Below are 21,260 nucleotides of genomic sequence, written 5' to 3' on the forward strand. Positions count from 1 at the left end.
ATTCGGTCAGAGACGAATAATAACTTGAAAGATCCTTGAAAAGAGGTTATAATTTGAACAACATACGCAAAACAAGAGCTTTAAAATTTTTATACATCTTTTTTTTTTCAGTATAATTAATTTCACTGGCTTTGCGAGGTATGCCACAACACTCGACTTGGAAGACAACGCATTTTATGGGATTGATACTAATTGTTCCAACAGTAGCCAGCGTGTTGCAAGAGCTCTGAATACAAAATAAACAACTGTTTTGAGACTTATCCCCAACGACTGCACTCATGGGGTCCATCAACCACATAAGGTGCATTCATTGCCTCCCATTTGAAATGGTGTTTTCAAATCTTGTTCCTTCAGCAATATGAGAAAAAAAACAATTGTCTTAGTTTCATGCCGTTTACAGAGACCATACTATACTTGCAGGATATGGCATGTTCCAACAGTAGAATAGCCATGTATACGATGACGAAACCCACACGCATTGGTGTGTCGTTCCTATCAACACTAGTTCTCTGTGAATCTACTGGATGAGGGTAGAGATTATCAACGATTATGAGAGTGGACCTTGCGTAATTCCAAATTAACAGATGCTAGAAAACTGCAAAAAAATGAAGGAAGATCATGATCGATCGTTGGTGCAGGGACCGGCACTTGACCCTCAACGCTAACATGTGTTATGTATTGAGCATAAATAGTCGGAAAGACCCAATATTGTATTATTAAGTAATAGCCGAATAATTTCTAGAAGTATTCACATCCATTAAATATCGAGAAGTATGCACACGGAGCGATTTAAAGTACACTCATGCTCATAAATTAAGGATAATGCTGATACATGGTGAAACAACGCTCTGGTGGGCGGTTTGCGGGTTTAAATCACCTCGGGATATGACCATGTGCTGCAAGTGACCTGCGGTCGTCGCACGGTGGTGCTGCCAGCAGTCCACATACACAGAGGTGCGTTGGTGCATGTCAGAGTACAGTGCAGCGAGTAAGTGTGCAGACGTTTTCAGACGTGCTAATGGTGACTGTCTTGAAAATGGCTCAAAGAACGCATATTGATGACGTTATGAGGAGTAGAGTACTAGGGCAACTGGAGGCTGGTCGAACATAGCAGGTCGTAGCACGGGCCCTCCGTGTGCCACAAAGTGTGATCTCAAGATTATGGCAACGATTCCAGCAGACAGGTAACGTGTCCAGGCGCTACAGTACGGGACGTCCACAGTGTACAACACCACAAGAAGAACGACATCTCACCATCAGTGCCCGCAGACGGCCACGGAGTGTTGCAGGTAGCCTTGCTCGGGACCTTACCTCAGCCACTGGAACAGTTGTCCACAGACACACAGCCTACAGACGACTGAGCGGACGTGGTTTATTCGCCCGGAGACCTGCAAGGTGCATTTCACTGACCCTTGGTCTCAGGAGAGCCTGTAAAGCCTGGTGTCAAGAACAAAGTACATGGTGATAGGAACATTGGTCCCAGGTTATGTTCACGGACGAGTCCAGACATAGTCTGAACTGTGATTCTCGTCGGGTTTTCATCTGGTGTGAACCAGGAACCAGATACCATCCCCTTAATGTTCTTGAAAGGGATTTGTATGGAGGTCATGGTTTGATGTTGTGGGGTGGGATTATGATTGGTGCACGTACAGCCCTGCATATCTTTGACAGAGGAACTGTAACAGGTCCGGTGTATCGGGACATCATTTTGCACCAGTATTCCGCCTTTTCAGGGGTGCAGTGGGTCCCACCTTCCTCCTGATGGATTATGACGCACAGCCCCACCGAGCTGCTATCGTGGAGGAGTGCCTTGAAATAGAAGATATCAAGCGAATGGAATGGCCTGTTCTCCAGATCTAAACCCCATCGAGCACGTCGGGGATGCTCTCGGTCGACGTAATGCTGCACGTCTTCAAATCCCTATGATACTTCAGGAGCTCCGACAGGCACTGCTGCAAGAATGGAAGGCTATACCCCAGCAGCTGCTCGACCACCTGATCCAGAGTATGCCAACCCGTTGTGCGGCCTGTGTACGTGTGCTTGGTGATCATATCCCATATTGATGTCGGGGTACATGCGCAGGAAACAGTGGCGTTTTGTAGCAATGTGTTTCGGGTTGGTTTTCTCAACTTGTCACCAATACCGTCGACTTGCAGATCTGTGTCGTGTGTGTTCCCTATGTGCCTATGCTAGTAGCGCCAGTTTTGAGTAGTGCCACGTTGTGTGGCACCACATTCTGCAGCTATCCTTAATTTATGAGCATGAATGTATAACGACCACATAAAAGAAATTGTACGAAAGGCAGATACCAGACTGAGATTCATTTGATGAATTGTCAGAAAGGGTAGACCACTCATGAAAGAGGTAGTCCACATAACATTTGTTAGAGCGATACTTGTAATGCTGGTCAGTCTATGACCCTCACCACCGGCACGTTTCCTCACAGGTTGTTTTAGGAAAATCGAAAGCGTCACAGAGATATTCACCCAACTACAGTGGCAGATGCTACAAGATGTGTGTTATGCGTCACGGTGTGGTTTATTGTAATAACTCTGACTGTGTACATTCCCAGAAAACTCTAACAATATATTGCTTTTTCCTATGTGAATCTCGTGAAAAGACTGTGAAGGCAATACCTGAGAGATTTAGGTCGCACGGGTTACCAACGATCGTTACGCATAATGGTGTTGTTTCCTGTAATACCACTGAGTGCGTGAAATCGCTAGGAGGGTCTAAGGCTCCATTCATTCCCTTGTTGACCAGTCTGGTGTGGTTCTGAAGGCAGCAAAACGAAAGCCGAAGTTTCAGATTTCACGTTAAAGAAATCGTTCACAACGGAGAAATGTGGAAACATGTCATTTGACGATCGCACAGCCTCCCGTGTGGACAACAAAGTGATAAGCGTAGAGAAATAACTGAAAGATTTGAAAGCAAACAAATCACTAGATTCGGATGGAATCCCATTTAGATTTTTTTAATAGTAGTTATAAGAGTCGACGGACATGAAAGGCAAGCAGTGGTTGGGAAGGGAGTGAGACAGGGTTGTAGCCTCTCCTCGATGTTATTCAATCTGTATATTGAGTAAGCAGTAAAGGAAACAAAAGAAAAATTCGGAGTAGGTATTAAAATCCATGGAGAAGAAATAAAAACTTTGAGGTTCGCCGATGACATTGTAATTCTGTCAGAGACAGCAAAGGACTTGGAAGAGCAGTTGAACGGAATGGACAGTGTCTTGAAAGGAGGATGTAAGATGAACATCAACAAAAGCAAAACGAGGATAATGGAATGTAGTCGAATTACGTCGGGTGATGCTGAGGGAATTAGATTAGGAAATGGGACACTTAAAGTAGTAAAGGAGTTTTGCTATTTGGGGAGCAAAATAACTGATGATGGTCGAAGTAGAGAGGATATAAAATGTAGACTGGCAATGGCAAGGAAAGCGTTTCTGAAGAAGAGAAATTTGTTAACATCGAGTATTGATTTAAGTGTCAGGAAGTCATTTCTGAAAGTATGGAGTGTAGCCATGTATAGAAGTGAAACATGGACGAGACATTGTTTAGACAGGAAGAGAATAGAAACTTTCGAAATGTGGTGCTACAGAAGAATGCTGAAGATTAGATGAGTAGATCACATAACTAATGAGGAGGTATTGAATAGAATTGGTGAGAAGAGGAGTTTGTGGTACAACTTGACTAGAAGAAGGGACCGGTTGGTAGGACATGTTCTGAGGCATCAAGGGATCACAAATTTAGTGTTGGAGGGCAGCGTGGAGGGTAAAAATCGTAGAGGGAGACGAAGAGATGAGTACACTGAGCAGATTCAGAAGGATGTAGGTTGCAGTAGGTACTGGGAGATGAAGAAGCTTGCACAGGATAGAGCAGCATGGAGAGCTGCATCAAAGCAGTCTCAGGACTGACGACCACAACAACAACAGTCTATGACATTGGCACCTTCCCTAGCCTGCATTTAGCGTGAATCTCTCGCCGAGCGCAAAGCCCCAAGTGACTGGAAAAAAGCACACATGACTCAAGTACATAAACAGGGTAAAAGAAAGGACCTTCAAAAATACAGACCAATATTCTTAACTTCTGTTTGCTGCAGATTCCTTGAACATACTTTCAGTTCCAATATATTCCTTGAGACTGAGAAGCGTATGCCCACGAATCACCATGGTTTTAGAAAGCATCGCTTGTGCGAAACTCAGTTTGCCGTTTTCTCACATGATATATTGCGAACTACTGATGAAGTACAACAGGCATATTCCATATTTCGAGATTGCCGGAAAGCATTTGACACGGTGCCCCATTGCAGGCTGTTAACGGAAGTACGAGAGTATGGAATAAGTTCACAGATAATTCCGTGGCTCGTTCTTAAGAAATAGGACCCAGTATGTCGTCATCGACGGCGAGTGTTCATCAGAGACAAGGGTATCGTCAGGATTGCCCAAGGGAAGCGTGATAGGACCGCTGTTGTTCTTTATGTACATAAATGATTTGGCGGAGAGGGTGGGCAGCAATCTGCGGTTGTCTGCTGCTGATGATGTGGTGTACGATAAGATATCGGAGATGAGTGCCTGTAGGAAGATACGAGACGACTTAGACAAAATTTCTAGTTGGTGTGCAGGGCACTGTGGCCGAGCGGTTCCAGGCGCTTTAGTCTAGAACGGCGCTGCTTCTACGGTCGCAGGTTCAAATCCTGCCTCGTGCATGGATGTGTGTGATGTCTTTAGGTTAGTTAGGTTTAAGTAGTTCTAAGTCTAGGGGACTGATGACCTCAGATGTTGAGTCCATAGTGCTTAGAGCCATTTGAGCCATCTAGTTGGTGTGATGAATGGCAACTATCTCTAAATGCGGAAAAATTTAAGTTAAAGCAGACGAGTAGAAAGATCAAACCTGTAATCTTCGGATACAATATTAGTAGTGTCCTTCTAGAAACAGTAAAATCGTTTAAATCTCTGGGTGTAACGTAGCAAAGCGATATGAAATGGAATGAGCATGTGAGAACTGTGGTGGGGTAGGTGAATGGCCGACTTTGGTTTACTGGGCAAATTTTAGGAAAGAGTGGGTCGCCTGTAAGTGATACCTAACATAGGATGCTGATGCGACCTATTAGTGAGAACTGATAGAGTGTTTCGGAGCTTTACCACGTCGGACTGAAGGAAGACATCGAAACAATTCAGAGGCGGGCTGCTAGGTTTGTTACCGGCGGGTTTGAATAACACGTAAGTGTTACGGAGATGCTTCGGGACCTCCAAGGGGAATCCCTGGATGGCAGGTGACGTTCTTTTCGAGAAACATTACTGAGAAAATTTAGAGAACCGGCATCTGAAGCTGACTCCCGAACAATTCTACTGCCGCCAACATACATTGCGCCTGAGGACCACGAAGATAAGATACGAGACATTAGGGCTCAGAAGCAGGCATACAGAAATTCGTTTTTCTATCGCTCTATTTTGCGAGTGGAACAGGAAAGGACATGACTAGTTGTGGCACAGGGCACCCCCGCGCTACGCACCGTACGGTGGCTTGCGGAGTATCTACGCAGATGTAGATGTAGATGCGCATAGACCTAGAAGAGTCTAGCAATAGCCGGCCGCTGTGACCGAGCGGTTCTAGGCGCTTCAGACCGGAACCGCGCCGCTACTACGGTCGCAGGTTCGAATCCTGCTTCGGGAATGGATGTGTGTGATGTCCTTAGGTTAGTTAGGTTTAAGTAGTTTAAGCCTAGGGGACTTGGTGCAGGGAGTGGCAACTGACCCTTAACATAGACAAATGTAATGTATTGCGAATACATAGAAATAAAGATCCTTTATTGTATGATTATATGATAGCGGGACAAACACTGGTAGGAGTTACTTCTGTAAAATACCTGGGAGTATGCGTACGGAACGCGGAACGATTTGAAGTGGAATGATCATATAAAATTAATTGTTGGTAAGGCGGGTGCCAGGTTGAGTTTCATTGGGAGAGTCCTTAGAAAATGTAGTCCATCAACAAAGGAGGTGGCTTACAAAACACTCGTTCGACCTATACTTGAGTATTGCTCATCAGTGTGGGATCCGTACCAGGTAGGGTTGATGGAGGAGGTAGAGAAGATCCAAAGAAGAGCGGCGCGTTTCGTCACAGGATTATTTGGTAAGCGTGATAGCGTTACAGAGATGTTTAGCAAACTCAAGTGGTAGACTCTGCAAGAGAGGCGCTCTACATCGCGGTGTAGCTTGCTGTCCAGGTTTCGAGAGGGTGCGTTTCTGGATGAGGTATCGAATATATTGCTTCCCCCTACTTATACCTCCCGAGGAGATCTCGAATGTAAAATTAGAGAGATTCGAGCGTGCACGGAGGCTTTCCGGCGGTCGTTCTTCCCGCGAACCATACGCTACTGGAACAGGAAAGGAAGGTAATGACAGTGGCACGTTAAGTACCCTCCGACACACACCGTTGGGTGGCTTGCGGAGTAAAAGTGTAGATGTAGATTACTTGATGAAATTTTATGTGCCGCTAACTTCGCGTGTGTTATGTCGCACCCCCTGCCTCTTCGCCAGTCGTTTGTTTACTTGCGGCGGTCACCGGCTTAATATCTGTGACGCAACGCGTGTGGAGTAGCTTATCTTTGGCCGCAGCACGAGTAAAACCGCGGCTGCAAGGTCGACGCCGGGCACAGTGCCAACGCGAAGTGACGCGAGCAGCCATGTTGCACGCGAGCAGAGGCGCGGCAGCCGCCGCCAGCAGGCGGCTCGACCTGTCGGGGATCATGCCGCCCATCCCCACACCCTTCAACCGCGACGAGAGCATCGCCATGGACAAGCTGGCAGACAACATGCGCGCGTGGAACGCCTGGCCGCTAGCAGGTAGGCGGCCGCCCGGAGCACACCAGCTGTCGCGAGGCCTCGACTAGCGTGGCTGTGAGCAGCAGTCGACACTGCGTGTTCTTGCAGCTGACGCCGTTTCGCCTTCTGCAGACTGAGATCGACCTGTTGCATCTTACCTAGTCGTCAAATGTGGGGTATCTAGGAAACCGGCTTCCTCGGATCGCTAGACAACAATTCAAGCAAATCGTATTAATGAGTTTTATTACTGACAGTACTTGTTGTGTTGGCAGAAGAGCCAACACCGTGTTACTAGTGGAGGCCGAAATGCACGCGTTTTAGCTCACGCAGGCTGGCGTGAGGAGGGAAGAACTATACTGACGTGAGGTCTGGAACATGACAAGGAATTAGAATTCAGAAAGCGGACGTAGCTAGTTTGATACTTAACTTTAATCCATTAATGATGAACGTCGCTCTTGACGGTACATGATTCACAATATTATCTGTTCAGAAGACATATAGTAACTGAATATGGTGCCTTGCTAGGTCGTACCAAATGACGTAGCTGAAGGCTATGCTAAACTGTTGTCTCTGCAAGTGAGAGCGTATGTAGACTGTGAACCTTCGCTAGCAAAGTCGGCCGTACAACTGGTGCGAGTGTTAGGGAGTCTCTCTAGACTAGACCTGCCGTGTGGCGGCGCTCGGTCTGCAATCACTGATAGTGGCGACACGCGGGTCCGACGTATACTAACGGACCGCGGCCGATTTAAAGGCTACCACCTAGCAAGTGTGGTGTCTGCCGGTGACACCACAGTACTTAACTTTGAGAATTACATAGATGTATCGCAAGCAGAGGGCGACATCCGCAATAAACAAGTTTCTTCAGTATAACAGTTCCAAACTGAAATTCCGTATGGCTAGGGCCTCCCGTCGGGTAGACCATTCGCCTGGTGCAAGTCTTTCGAGTAGACGCCACTTCGGTGATTTGCGTGTCTATAGGGATGAAATGATGATGATAAGGACAACACAACACCCAGTCCCTGAGCGGAGAAAATCTCCGACCCAGCCGAGAATCGAACCCGGGCCGTTAGGTACTGACATTCCGTCGCGCTGACCACTCAGCTACCAGGGGCGGACAACAATTCCAAGATTGAGCTACATAGAATGTACAAGCAAGTAACGACCTTTGACGCTTCTATTCAAGTCGCTAGTCTTGAAGCTTCTCCTCGACTGGGCCGCGACCAGACGGGCACGAAGCTTATGTCCTCTTCGCACAGAGGGCGCTGCTGCCGCGTTGTCGTCCTGGAGAGGGGTCAGTCAGCGGGCAATTGGCTGACGTCTTCTTCACACCCTCTCTATTCTCTCGTTCCCGACTGGCGTGATTGCGCTTGACATTACGCTATAACACTACCTGTATTTCGTTGTCTTGGACTTAAAAGGCGAGCAGCCAATAGATTCCACAACAGCTGTAGATGGATACTGGTGGAAATAAATCGCAACACAAAAAAATGATTAATGCAGGTAATGAAAAAGTGGGGAATACATTTGTCTAGCGAACACATGCAAGCGATTACCAGTATAAGATCAAAGGTTAATGTAAGTGTGAGATAACCCATTGAAAATGTGTAATGCTGGTACATTAATAACCGGTGTAACCGCCAGAATATTAACTGCAAACGTGCATGCATTGTGTTGTACAGGTGCCAGATGGCAGTTTGTGTTATGGAGGTGCCAGATTTCAGTTTGTGGGATGGAGTTCCATACCTGTTGCAGTTGGTTAGTCAATACAGGGATAGTTAATGCTGGTTGTAGATGACACTGGAGTTCTCATCCGATGATGTTCTGTACGTGCTCGATTGGAGATAGATCTGGTGATACAGCACGCCAAGACTACATCTCTCCACTCTGTAGACCAAAAAATGTTCAAATGTGTGTGAAATCTTATGGGACTCAACTGCTAAGGTGATCAGTCCCTAAGCTTACACACTACTTAACCTAAATTATCCTAAGGACAAACACACACACCCATGCCTGAGGTAGGACTCGAACCTCCACCGGGAACATCTGTAGACCAAGTTGGGTTACAGCAGCAGTATATGGGAGAGCGTTATCCTTCTGGAAAACGCCCCCTGGAATGCTATTCATGAATTACAGAACAAGAAGTTGAAGCGCCAGACTGACGTACAGTTTTGCAGACAGAGTGTCAGGGATAACCACGAGAGTGCTCCTGATGTCACACAAAGTCTCACTCCAGACCAGAACTCCAGGTCTAGAGCCAGTTAGCAACCGGACAGGTTGGTTGCAAGCCCCCAAATGACTTCCTTTTAACCAACATACGGCCATCACTGGCACCGAGGCAGAACCAGCTTTCATCAGAAAACACAACATAGCTCCATACCGCCCTTTAATGAGCTTCCGCTTGACACCACTGAGGTCGAAACTGGCGATGGTTCGAGGTCAGTGGATTGCACACTACAGTACGTTTGGCCCGGAGCTGTCCTCGAAGTAACCGATTTTCAAGAGTTCGTTGTATCACTATGGTGCCAACTGCTGCTCAGACCGCTGCTGCAGATGTATTAGGATGCACCAGAACCATACGCCGAACACGATGGTCTTCTGTCTGTAGTGCCACATGGCCGTCTGGAGTCCGGTTTTCTCACGACGTTGGATTCTCGTGACAACTGCTGCCAGCACTAATTTTCAGTGGCAACGTACTTGCCAAGTCTTTGCACAGTACTGTAGAAGGAACATACAGTTTATTGTAGCCCTTTACACGACCTCGTTCAAAGTCAGTGAGTTGTCGATATCGGCGTCTTTGTCGCCTTAAAGGCTTTCTTGACATCAACTCAACTCGTTCACTATCAAAGGTAACTAGAGTACTACAGCGTGTATTTAAAGCAAACGTGATTTTCATCCTCATAGTGGCGCTACTAGCGCCTTTTTTATGGGTCTACCGCGAAATTTGATTAGACATCATCTTTCAGATGTAGAAACACCCCAATCAACTTTCATTTATGACGCACAACTCCTGTTTGGTGTTACGACTTTTTTCTGTCAGTGAATTTACGCTCATCTTGAACTGTATTATCCAATTTGCAGGTCCACAGGTTCGTCTCAGCTTGGTTGGTTGGTTGACAAACAAACAGAAACTGTGCTTTCCTTCAATGTGGCGTCGTCAGTGTTGCCACCGTACAATCTGAAATGGTTGCTGTCGTCACTCTGCTGGTAACTGGTCTAAATCAATGAAAACTGTCCATAACTGCCGAAGTTAAGCTGAAGAAGCTTCGTTTTGTATGCTGGCTTGTGACGTCATTCTTCAACGTCAACCAAGCCCTATTTCAGAATTACGATATTTCTTACAAATCAAATAATCTTTTGTTAAATATTCCGTCGGTACTTGCAGGAATTTAGACATCTGGAAATAAACAGGATTGGTGTACCTCAGTAATATTTATTTTATATAAGGGGCGATCAAAAATTTTCCGTTTGGGGGCGTTGCTGCAGCGTATATGCAACGTGGCGGGACTCCGATGAGGGTAGATAAACATCGACAAGTAGCGAAGGCTTTTGTGGGGCATGCATGTCTTTACGGTGTGCCAGCGGTAAACCAAATGCATGCAAAAAGGACCAACGTGCCATTATTCCTTTCTTGGCTGCTGAAGGACTAACACTGGCAGACACCCGCCGGAGATTGAAGAATCTGTATAGGCAGAACGTCTGTAGAAAACCAGTGAAACTGAGACAAGGGGTGCTGTTGCTTCATGATAACGCACGTTCCCATATCGCAAATGTCGTAACACAGAAGTGACACCAACTTTAAGTGAGATACACATGACCGCCTCCCTACAGTCCTGATTTCACCCCATGCGACTAGCACGCTTTTGGTCTCTTAAAACAAACCTTGGAGTTTCGACGATTCCTGTCGGACGAGGAAGTACAGCAGACAGTTAAGGACTTCTTCAAGCAGTAAATCACAGTGTTTTACCAAACGGATATGTTCAACCTGGTGCGTCGGTAGGATGATTGCGTCAATGCTCACCTCGATTTTGCTTGATTAGCATACCGATTGTGGACTGTACGACCATTGAACGTAAGCTTTTTGATCGCCCCTTATAGTTCGTAGTAAACTGCCTTTCGGGTTTTTAGGCAGTCCTCAAGCGACTTAAGACTAAACAGTTAGTCGACACACCAGGGAGTGCCTATAGCTGTACAAAAACTTTTTCCAAAGTTATGTGACCTTTTACGACTATACATATCCACGAAAGCCGGCAACTGTGGGCGAGCGGTTCTAGGCGCTTCAGTCCGGAACCGCGCTGCTGCTACGGTCGCAGGTTCGAATCCTGCCTCGGGCATAGCTGTATGTGAAGTCCTTAGGTTAGTTATGTTTAACTAGTTCTAAGTCTAGGGGACTGATGACCTCAGATGTTAAGTCCCATAGTGCTTAGAGCCAATTCATTATCCACGAAAATAGCTCAAGCATAATGAAATACTCAAAGAAGCAATGAACAATGAGCCTTATATTACATTACGATTATACTCAGACATTACAAGTATAAGAATATATCGGCCAAAAGAGTACACAAGTAAGTTGCGTCACACTCGCCCCCCCCCCCCCCCCCTTCTGACTCCTAACCACACCCCGTTTCCTGTCCATCACATTCACCACTTAGTCAACAGGACGTAGTAGTCTGCTAGTCTGAGTCTCTACTAATTTGTGTACTGTTTTGGCTTGTACATTCTTTGCTTTAAATATTGATTGTAATGATAATGTAATATAAAGTTTATTTGTTCATAGCTGACTTGCGTATATCATTATGCTAGTGTTTCTTATATATACATATTGTCGTTTAAGGTCATATAATTCTGGAAACACAATTTTTGTACAGCTATTAGCTCTTGCTGATATTTTGTAGGCTAATATCCTGATACATGTCAAAATAAAACAGAGCACACCACACACACACACACACACACACACACACACATACATATATATATATGTGTGTGTGTGTGTGTGTGTGTGTGTGTGTATGTATGTATGTATGTATGTATATATATGTGTGTGTGTGTGCGTGTGCGTGTGTATGTGTGTGTGTGTGTGTGTGTGTGTGTGTGTGTGGTGTACGATTCCACTGGACGCTGTCTTGGATGCCAACGGTTTTCCTACTCCTTATGAGGCATGGTAACGTGTCGTGTTTTTGATGTTTCCACATCTTTGTCCGTCGTCTCTATGAGAACAATGCTAAACCTGCTTTCAGGTATGTTCTTTGAAAAGCGTTCTATAGCAATTGGAGTATCACAATCAATGTACACGGGCCAAATATCTTCATACAGGCTACTGTTTTCGTCCAGAAGACGATGTTTTAATTAATTTCATTTAATTAAAAAATCAATACAAATCCATCGATAACTTACTTATACTTTATTCACAGATTGCAAATCTTGTATATTTCCAAGGCAAAGTATCTTGTAAGCATGTGTCAGGGTTTTCCATTCGTGTAGGGTCCACCCGATATGGTCAGGAGCTCAGGAAAGGCGCTGCAGGTGATGTCGTGCCGATATCGGTCGTCTGTTGCCATAGCCCGTTAATGCCAAATTTCGTCGCATTCTCCTAACGGATACGTATGTCGTACGTCCCACATTGATTTCTGCGGCTATTTCACGCAATGTTGTGTGTCTGCTAGCACTGACAATTCTACATAAACGCTGCTGCTCTCGATCGTTAAGTGAAGGCCGCCGGCCACTGTGTTGTCCGTGGTGAGTGGTAAAGCCTGAAATTTGTTATTCTCGGCACTCCCTTGATACTGTGGATATCAGGATATTGGATTCCCGAAATGGAATGTCCCATACGTCTAGTTCCAAGTGCCATTCCGCGTTCAAAGTCTGTTACTTCCCGTCGTGCGACCATAATCACGTCGAAACATTTTCACATGAATCTTCCGAGTACAAATGATAGCTCTGCCAATGCATTGCCCTTTTATACAATGTGTACGCGATACTAACGCCACCTATATATGTCTATAATGCATCCCATGACTTTTGCCAAAAAAATGGTTCAAATCACTCTGAGCACTATGGGACTTAACGTCTGAGGTCATCAGTCCCCTAGAACTTAGAACTACTTAAACCTAACTAACCTAAGGACATCACACACATCCATGCCCGAAGCAGAATTCGAACCTGCGACCGTAGCGGTCGCACTGTTCCAGACTGAAGCGCCTAGAACCGCTCGGCCACACCGGCCGGCTTTTACAATTCCAGTCTGCGGCGTTCGTCGTAATTTGTAGGACACACCAAGAACAAGCAAATCCGTCAACTATACAAAGAACAGCAGTCCTAACCGTACTCCATTTGCAATCCAGTGAAGAATTAGGCCACGAAAGTACGGCATAAGTGCGATAGAGACTTTGGCACAGCATGATTCGCTGCGTCTTGCAGCGGGTTGGCGGCTGGGTTTTATCTCTGGCTTGATGTCAGTGGCCAGGCCCATACACCGGCTCGCTGGTACCTCTTACCAGCCACTGGAGGACTATAACGCCGTTATTGTCCATCTACTGCGCAAAAGTATGCCGCGCTTTCTATCAGATTATAACCTTTCTTATATTGCCTGAAGAGACGGGAACCAATTCGAGCGTAGGCTTCCTCATTCTGTACACAGCTCACAGCTACATAGAGAAACGGAAATTTTTGAAGTCCATAGTGGCAGCAATATACAGTTGGCTGCACTGCGGAACAGGGACCTCGAGCTGCAAACGGATTGGTGAAACGGTCAACAGCGTGCTGTTGCCATAAAAGTGTTTCACAGAAACAATGATAGTTTCGAAAGTGCACAGAGGGAGTTCCGACGTTTCTACATCTACATCTACATCCATACTCCGCAAGCCACCTGACGGTGTGTGGCAGAGGGTACCTTGCGTACCTCTATCGGTTCTCCATTCTATTCCAGTCTCGTATTGTTCGTGGAACGAAAGATTGTCGGTATGCCTCTGTGTGGGCTCTAATTTCTGTGATTTTATTCTCGTGGTCTTTTCGCGAGGTATACATAGGAGGGAGCAATATACTGCTTGACTCCTCGGTGAAGGTATTTTCTCGAAATTTCAACAAAAGCCCGTACCGAGCTACTGAGCGTCTCTCTTGCAGAGTCTTCCACTGGAGTTTATCTATCATCGTAACGCTTTCACGATTACTAAATGATCTTGTAACGAAGCGCGCTGCTCTCCGTTGGATCTTCTCTATCTATTCTGTCACCCCTATCTGGTACGGATCCAACACCGGTGACCAGTAGTCAAGCAGTGGGCGAACAAGTGTACTGTAACCTACTTCCTTTGTTTTCGGACTCCATTTCCTTAGGATTCTTCCAATGAATCTCAGTCTGGCACCTGCTTTACCGACGATTAATTTTATATGGTCATTCCATTTTAAATCACTCCTAATGCCTACTCCCAGATAATTTATGGAATTAACTGCTTCCAGTTGCTGACCTGCTATATTGTAGCTAAATGATAAAGGATCTTTCTTTCTATGTATTCCCAGCACATTACACTTGTCTACATTGAGATTCAATTGCCATTCCCTGCACCATGCGTCAATTCGCTGCAGATCCTCCTGCATTTCAGTACAATTTTCCATTGTTACAACCCCTCGATGTACTACAGCATCATCCGCAAAAAGCCTCAGTGAACTTCCGATGTTATCCACAAGATCATTTGTATATATTGTGAATAGCAACGGTCCTACGACACTCCCCTGCGGCACACCTGAAATCACTCTTACTTCGGAAGACTTCTCTCCATTGAGAATGACATGCAGTGTTCTGTTGTCTAGGAACTCTTCAATCCAATCACACTATTGGTCTGATAGTCCATATGCTCTTACTTTCTTCATTAAACGACTGTGGGGAACTGTATCAAACGCCTTGCGGAAGTCAAGAAACACGGTTTCTACCTGGGAACCCGTGTCTATGGCCCTCTGAGTCTCGTGGACGAATAGCGCGAGCTGGGTTTCACACGATCGTCTTTTTCGAAACCCATGCTGATTCCTACAGAGTAGATTTCTAGTCCCCAGAAAAATCATTGTACTCGAACATAATACGTGTTCCAAAATTCTACAACTGATAGACGTTAGAGATATAGGTCTATAGTTCTGCACATCTGTTCGACGTCTTTGTGCCCTTTCCCAATCTTTTGGAACGCTACGCTCTTCTAGAGACCTACGGTGCACCGCTGCAAGAAGGGGGGCAAGTTCCTTCGCGTACTCTGTGTAAAATCGAACTGGTATCCCATCAGGTCCAGCGGCCTTTCCTCTTTTGAGCGACTTTAATTGTTTTTCTATCCCTCTGTCATCTATTTCGATATCTACCATTTTGTCACCTGTGCGACAACCTAGAGAAGGAACTACAGTGCAGTCTTCCTCTGTGAAACAGCTTTGGAAAAAGACATTTTGTATTTCGGCCTTTAGTCTGTCATCCTCTGTTTCAGTACTATTTTGGTCACAGAGCGTCTGGACATTTTGTTTTGATCCACCTACCGCTTTGACATAAGACTAAAATTTTTTAGGATTTTCGGCCAAATCAGTACATAGAACTTTACTTTCGAATTCATTGAACGCCTTTCGCATAGCCTTCCTCACACTACATTTCGCTTCGTGTAATTTTTGTTTGTCTGCAAGGCTTTGGCTATGTTTATGTTTTCTGTGAAGTTCCCTTTGCTTCCGTAGCAGTTGTCTAACTCGGTTGTTGCACCACGGTGGCTCTTTTCCATATCTTACGATCTTGCTTGGCACATACTCATCTAATGCATATTGTACGATGGTTTTGAACTTTGTCCACTGATCCTCAACACTATCTGTACTTGAGATAAAACTTTTGTGTTGAGCTGTCAAGTACTCTGAAATCGGCAACATAGAGCGTCATGATCGGGTTCCCTTGAAACTTATGATAAAAACTTAGATCAAAATTTTTGAAGAGACTGGATATGCTCTTAAAAAAGAAACTGACAGGACGACCGAGAAGTGCTCGTGCTCTACAGACTGTCTAAGCTACACGCGTCTCAATCTGACGGAGCCCACAGTGTTCAGTTTGTAACCTAGTGGCTACAGACGCAGTTCCCAAACTAGTGCGCGACGAATTCTCCATTTTGAGTCAAAATTTTATGCGTATAAGCTGTAGATCTGCGACAACTGAAGGAGAACGATTACCAGTTGCGATTAGAATCACGTCAGCAAATATAGACAGCATAATTGAATGGATGTCAGCACATCCATAACACGTGAGTGTCAGGTGAGGCCTATATTCATTTAAAAAGAGGCGTGAATGAACAGAACTACCATTACTGGGCAGACAGCAACCCCAACAAAGTTCATAAACACCATTTGTACATCAGCGAGGTTACAGTATGGTGTGCACTTCCGATACATGTGATCACTGGGCCTTACTTTTTCGAAAACAAAGAGCGGATCGCAGTGACTGTCAATTCGAATCGGTATCTTTTGTTGCATCTGCACTGAACATTATTCCACAGCTTCACGAAACCTGGTTTCAGTTGGATGGTCTGACACTGGAAGGCGATTAATGGCTTCTTTGGTTACAGTGCCGCATCAAGATTCGGTGACATTTCCTGGTCCCCAAGATCACCAGATTTGCCCGTTTGTGATTTTTTTTTTCTTGTGAACTACTTTAAGAGTCGCGCATAAATGACTCGGCCAAGAACACAGGATGAATTTGAACAAATAATTCAAGACTAGATTCGTGGTATACCACATGAGATGTTGCTGCAATCAAGGAGAAATCTCAAGAGCAGACTGGAAGAATCCATACGTACAGAACGACGCCATTTACAGAATGTAATTTTTGAACACTGATAAATTGGACTCCTGTCTCTTGAAAGTCAAGTTTTAGTGGTTGAATTTCTGCCAACAAAACTTTTTGTAGGATTCTTTTTCTATACTTATTGGGTGTTTCAAAAGTTCCGGCTGTTTTGTGTCAGCCTCTAGAAACAGGTGGACCGGTATTAACAACAAGTTCTATTAATTTGTTGTTGCTCGTGAGTGGCTCAGAAAACTTCTTGCAGTTGCTCTAGGAAAGAGTTCAGTTACGCCTGTGACGTTTAAGGCTGCTGCGGCATTGTCATTGCAACGCGGTGCCACTTTTTCAAGCTTCCATCACATGTCCTTGTTCACAGCAGTGCAGCCAACATGTTTCCCTATAAAGTCACCGAGTGCCTGTATGTTTAGCAAAACAGCCTAAGCACCCTGGATATCGCTCCCTGCTCGTGAGCCGGCCGCTGTGGCTGAGCGGCTCTAGGCGCTTCCGTCCGGAACCGCGCTGCTGGTACAGTCGCAGGTTCAAATCCTACCCCGGGTATGGACGTGTGTGATGTCCTTAGGTTAGTTAGGTTTAAGTAGTTCTAAGTCTAGGGGACTGGATAACCTCAGATGTTAAGTCCTATAGTGCTTAGATTTTTTAATATATATATATATATAGTGGCGGTAGACGCTAGACAGTGGGGTTGGGCAGCAGAGGAACGATGCGAAGATTGCCAGTCAAATACGCGCCACTACCAATTTGTTGTTTGGGCTTTGTCCCTAAATGGATGTCCGTGTTTGAACCACGAGTTGGATGAAGAAGATGATCTTGATAAGTTCTGGTTATGCTTTCTGTGTTGTGAATGGGAATGCCATTTTATGGATTCTCTCTCGCTCCCATCAAAATTACCCTGAGCTTTTTTTAGATATTTTAACCAGTTTTAGAAAAGATGCGCTACTTTCCTCAAAATAGTGTCGTCCTGCATCTGTTGTGGATTTTAAATTGTAAGCCCGGTGGAGACCTTAGCACAGCACAATATGAAGTGTCTTGGAACGACTCGGCTGTCATGCCTGAAGTCAGCAGCTGGGTCCGCCTGCAGGCGCCCCTTAATGGCCACAAGAGGAGTCATTGATAGCGGACATGCACGATATCGACTTCGCTGTACGATGATAAGAGTTACTGAAGGTGTGACATACACTCAAAGAGGAAACGATTATAATACGATGGACAGAATTGTTAAATAGTATAAGACAGTCGTATAAGACTTACTTGCAGCCATTGCCGTCATTACCACAAACACATACGACAAGATTTTCAAAAATTACTAAATATTGTTTGTATTAAAACGATCATACCCTGGTATCCTTTTGCAAGAATTCCTTTCGGGTTATTTTAGTATCTATTGAGAAACTCGACAGTAGCGACTGTTTCCCTACTTCATTTTATGATTTTCATGTCCTGTCAGAAATGTCAACCAGTTCCATATAAGTAACAAGCAGCTCTTATATTTCTTTTCATCTGCTGGAGAACATGTAATTTGAAAGACTATAAGGAAAAGTCTGCGCGGCTGCTATTATTTTGTAGTCTTTTCCCTGTTTCGCACCGGCCGGTGTGACCGAGCGGTACTAGGCCCTTCACTCTGGACCCGCGCGACCGCTACGGTCGTAGGTTCGAATCCTGCCTCGGGCAAGGATGTGTGTGATGTCCTTAGGTTAGTTAGGTTTAAGTAGTTCTAAGTTCTAGAGGACTGATGACCTCAGATGTTAAGTCCCATAGGGCTCAGAGCCATTTGAAGCAGCCCTGTTTCACTTCCTCTCGATACTCTTGGGGTAGACTCTCCTATAAGTCTGTTTAACGCTCATAGTCTAAACAGCCTACCTGAAGTTGCAGCACGGGCTGATCTTTTCTCCGTAGTCCTGTAGTTAATAGAAATGCTTAAATGTTCCAACACCGTACAAAAGTTCAACGCAGAGGGAATGGATGCTACTATACCAGTTAAAATAACACAGATCTGGTTATATGAAATCTTTTCTGAAAATTGTTCCAAAAAAGAGCGACACTGTTCACGCGCTATTTTCATACATACACACATCAAAAAAACTTTTACATCACCTCGGTTCCCAGAGTTCCGGAACCTGTACAGAAAACTGCAAAAGAGATCAACATAAACATCATTTCCGCCCTTTTTATTGCTCATGAAAACCGCACATTTCATGTTGTACCACCATACACAGAGACCTTCAGAGATGGTGGTCCAGAATGCTGTACACACCGGTACCTCTAATACTCAGTAGCGCATCCTCTTGCATTGATGCATGCCTGTACTCGTCGTAGCATATTGTCCTCAAGTTTATCAAGGCACTGTTGGTCCAGTTTGTCCCACTCCTCAACGGCCATTCGGCATAGATCTCTCAGAGTGGTTTGTGGGTCACCTCGTCCATAAACAGTCCTTTTCAATCCAAAAAATGTTCAAATGTGTGTGAAATCTTATGGGACTTAACTGCTAAGGTAATCAGTCCCTAAGCTTACACACTACTTAACCTAAATTATCCTAAGGACAAACAGACACACCCGTGCCCGAGGGAGGAATCGAACCTCTGCCGGGATCAGCCGCACAGTCCATGACTGCAGCGCCCTACACCGCTCGGCTAATCCCGCGCGGCCCTATTTAATCCATCCCAGGCTCGTTCGATAGGGTTCATGTCTGGAGAACATGCTGGCCACTCTAGTCGAGCGATGTCGTTATCCTGAAGGAAGCCATTCACAAGATGTGCACGGCGGGGGCGCGAATTGTTGTCCATGAAGACGAATGCCTCGCCAATATGCTGCCCATATGGTTGCACTATCGGTCGAAGGATGGCATTCACGTATCGTACAGCCGTTACTGCGCCTTCCATGACCACCAGCGGCGTACGTCGGCCCCACATAATGCCACCCCAAAACAGCAGGGAACCTCCACATTGCTGCACTCCCTGGACAGTGTGTCTAAGGCGTTCAGCCTGACCGGGTTGGCTCCGAACACGTCTCCGATGATTGTCTGGTTGAAAGCATATGCGACACTCATCGGTGAAGAGAACGTGATACCAAGCGGTCCATGTGGCACGCTGTTGGACCCATCTGTAACGCGCTGCATGGTGTCGTGGTTGCAAAGATGGACCTCGCCATGGACGTCGGAAGTGAAGCTGCGTATCATGCAGCCTATTGGGCATAGTTTGAGTCGTAACACAACGTCCTGTGGCTGCACGAAAAGCACTATTGAACATGGTGCCGTTGCTGTCAGGGTTCCTCCGAGCCATAATCCGTAGGTAGCGATCCACCGCAGTAGTAGCCCTTAGGCGGCCTGAGCGAGGCATGTAATCGACAGTTCCTGTTTCTCTCTGCATCTCCTCCATGTCACAACAACATCGCTTTGGTTCAGTCCGAGACGCGTAGACACTTCCATTGTTGAGAGCACTTCCTGGCACAAAGTAACAATGCGGACGCGATCGAACCGCAGTATTGACCGTCTAGGCATGGTTGAACTACAGACAACACGAGCCATGTACCTCCTTCCTGGTGGAATAACTGGAACTCATCGGCTGTCGGACCCCTGTTCATGCATGGTTGTTTACGTCTTTGGGCGGGCTTAGTGACATCTCTGAAGAGTCAAAGGAACTGTGTCTGTGATACAATATCCACAGTCAACGACTATCTTCAGGAGTTCTGGGAACCGGGTGATGCAAAACTTTTTTTGATGTATGTATATCGGAATCACTTGCACAGCTAAAATACAGAAGTCTGTCGATCACTTTCTTGAGAACATTGTCAAGTTCTTCTTATTGCGATAATCACTTAATTCGTTTCTAAATATCCCAATGATACCATCACGTTCAGCATATATTACATAGTACGGTATTTTCACAATTAATTCTTATGTCATAGTTCATTGTTCAAACACATGCAGTCAGCGCGGCTTGGCAGAAGTATACAAGTTAAAACACTTGCGAATTGTCTCAAATTAAGCACTGAATGTATGGTTTCTACTATTATACGGAATACGCAGCCATTAATCGTCATTTTACAGGTGCAGTAAACTTATTAACTTCACGCTCTGCCGCGTTCTTCGTCGGACGAGCGCAGCTTCTCCATCTGTCTATATGAGAGGTCTGAATATGCGCAACAACCGCTCCAATTGCGCGTCAAAGGAAACAGATGCGCTGCTAATAACGGAAAAATCTTCATGCAACGATGTATGTACCGTAGCTTATAAACATACGATAATGAATCTTATCAGGGCCTACAATGGATTTCATCAACTCCTTCACCAACAGTGCAACGTGTTTCCTCAGCACCTTTTGACGAAGACATTAATACAGAATTCCGACTGGAATATCACTAACAAACAGTCAGAGCTGTTCAAAACAACGTGCCACTCGTCGCGTATTTCAGCTTCAAGTTACACCGCGCAGTCTCGCTATCTCTCTATGATGCGAATAATATTTGAAGAGACAGTCTCCCGACTTTCAGATAACGAACATCCACACCGATAGTACCAGTGTGACAAAACAATGAGGAAGATGATAAAACGTGAAGTGGAAGTCAACAGCAGCGCCACAGTAGGTGCAGTCACAGGTTATGGAGCACCGCCTGCAGCATTGATAACAGCCTCACAAT

At 45.4% G+C, this 21,260-nt stretch overlaps 1 protein-coding gene across 2 annotated transcripts in view; it reads left to right on the forward strand.

Moving 5' to 3' along the window:
• Nucleotides 1–6,646: 6,646 nt before the first annotated feature.
• LOC126473285 (4-hydroxy-2-oxoglutarate aldolase, mitochondrial-like) overlaps nucleotides 6,647–21,260 on the forward strand; it is a 78,806-nt gene continuing 64,192 nt past the window's right edge. For both annotated transcript variants that reach the window (XM_050100241.1, XM_050100242.1), the window contains exon 1: nucleotides 6,647–6,847. In XM_050100241.1, the coding sequence (XP_049956198.1) occupies nucleotides 6,688–6,847 (160 nt within the window). In that variant the 5' untranslated portion in view covers nucleotides 6,647–6,687. The remainder of the gene's footprint in view (nucleotides 6,848–21,260) is intronic.

This window comes from Schistocerca serialis, chromosome 4, assembly GCF_023864345.2.
Source record: "Schistocerca serialis cubense isolate TAMUIC-IGC-003099 chromosome 4, iqSchSeri2.2, whole genome shotgun sequence".
NCBI classification, from domain to species: Eukaryota; Metazoa; Arthropoda; class Insecta; order Orthoptera; family Acrididae; genus Schistocerca; species Schistocerca serialis.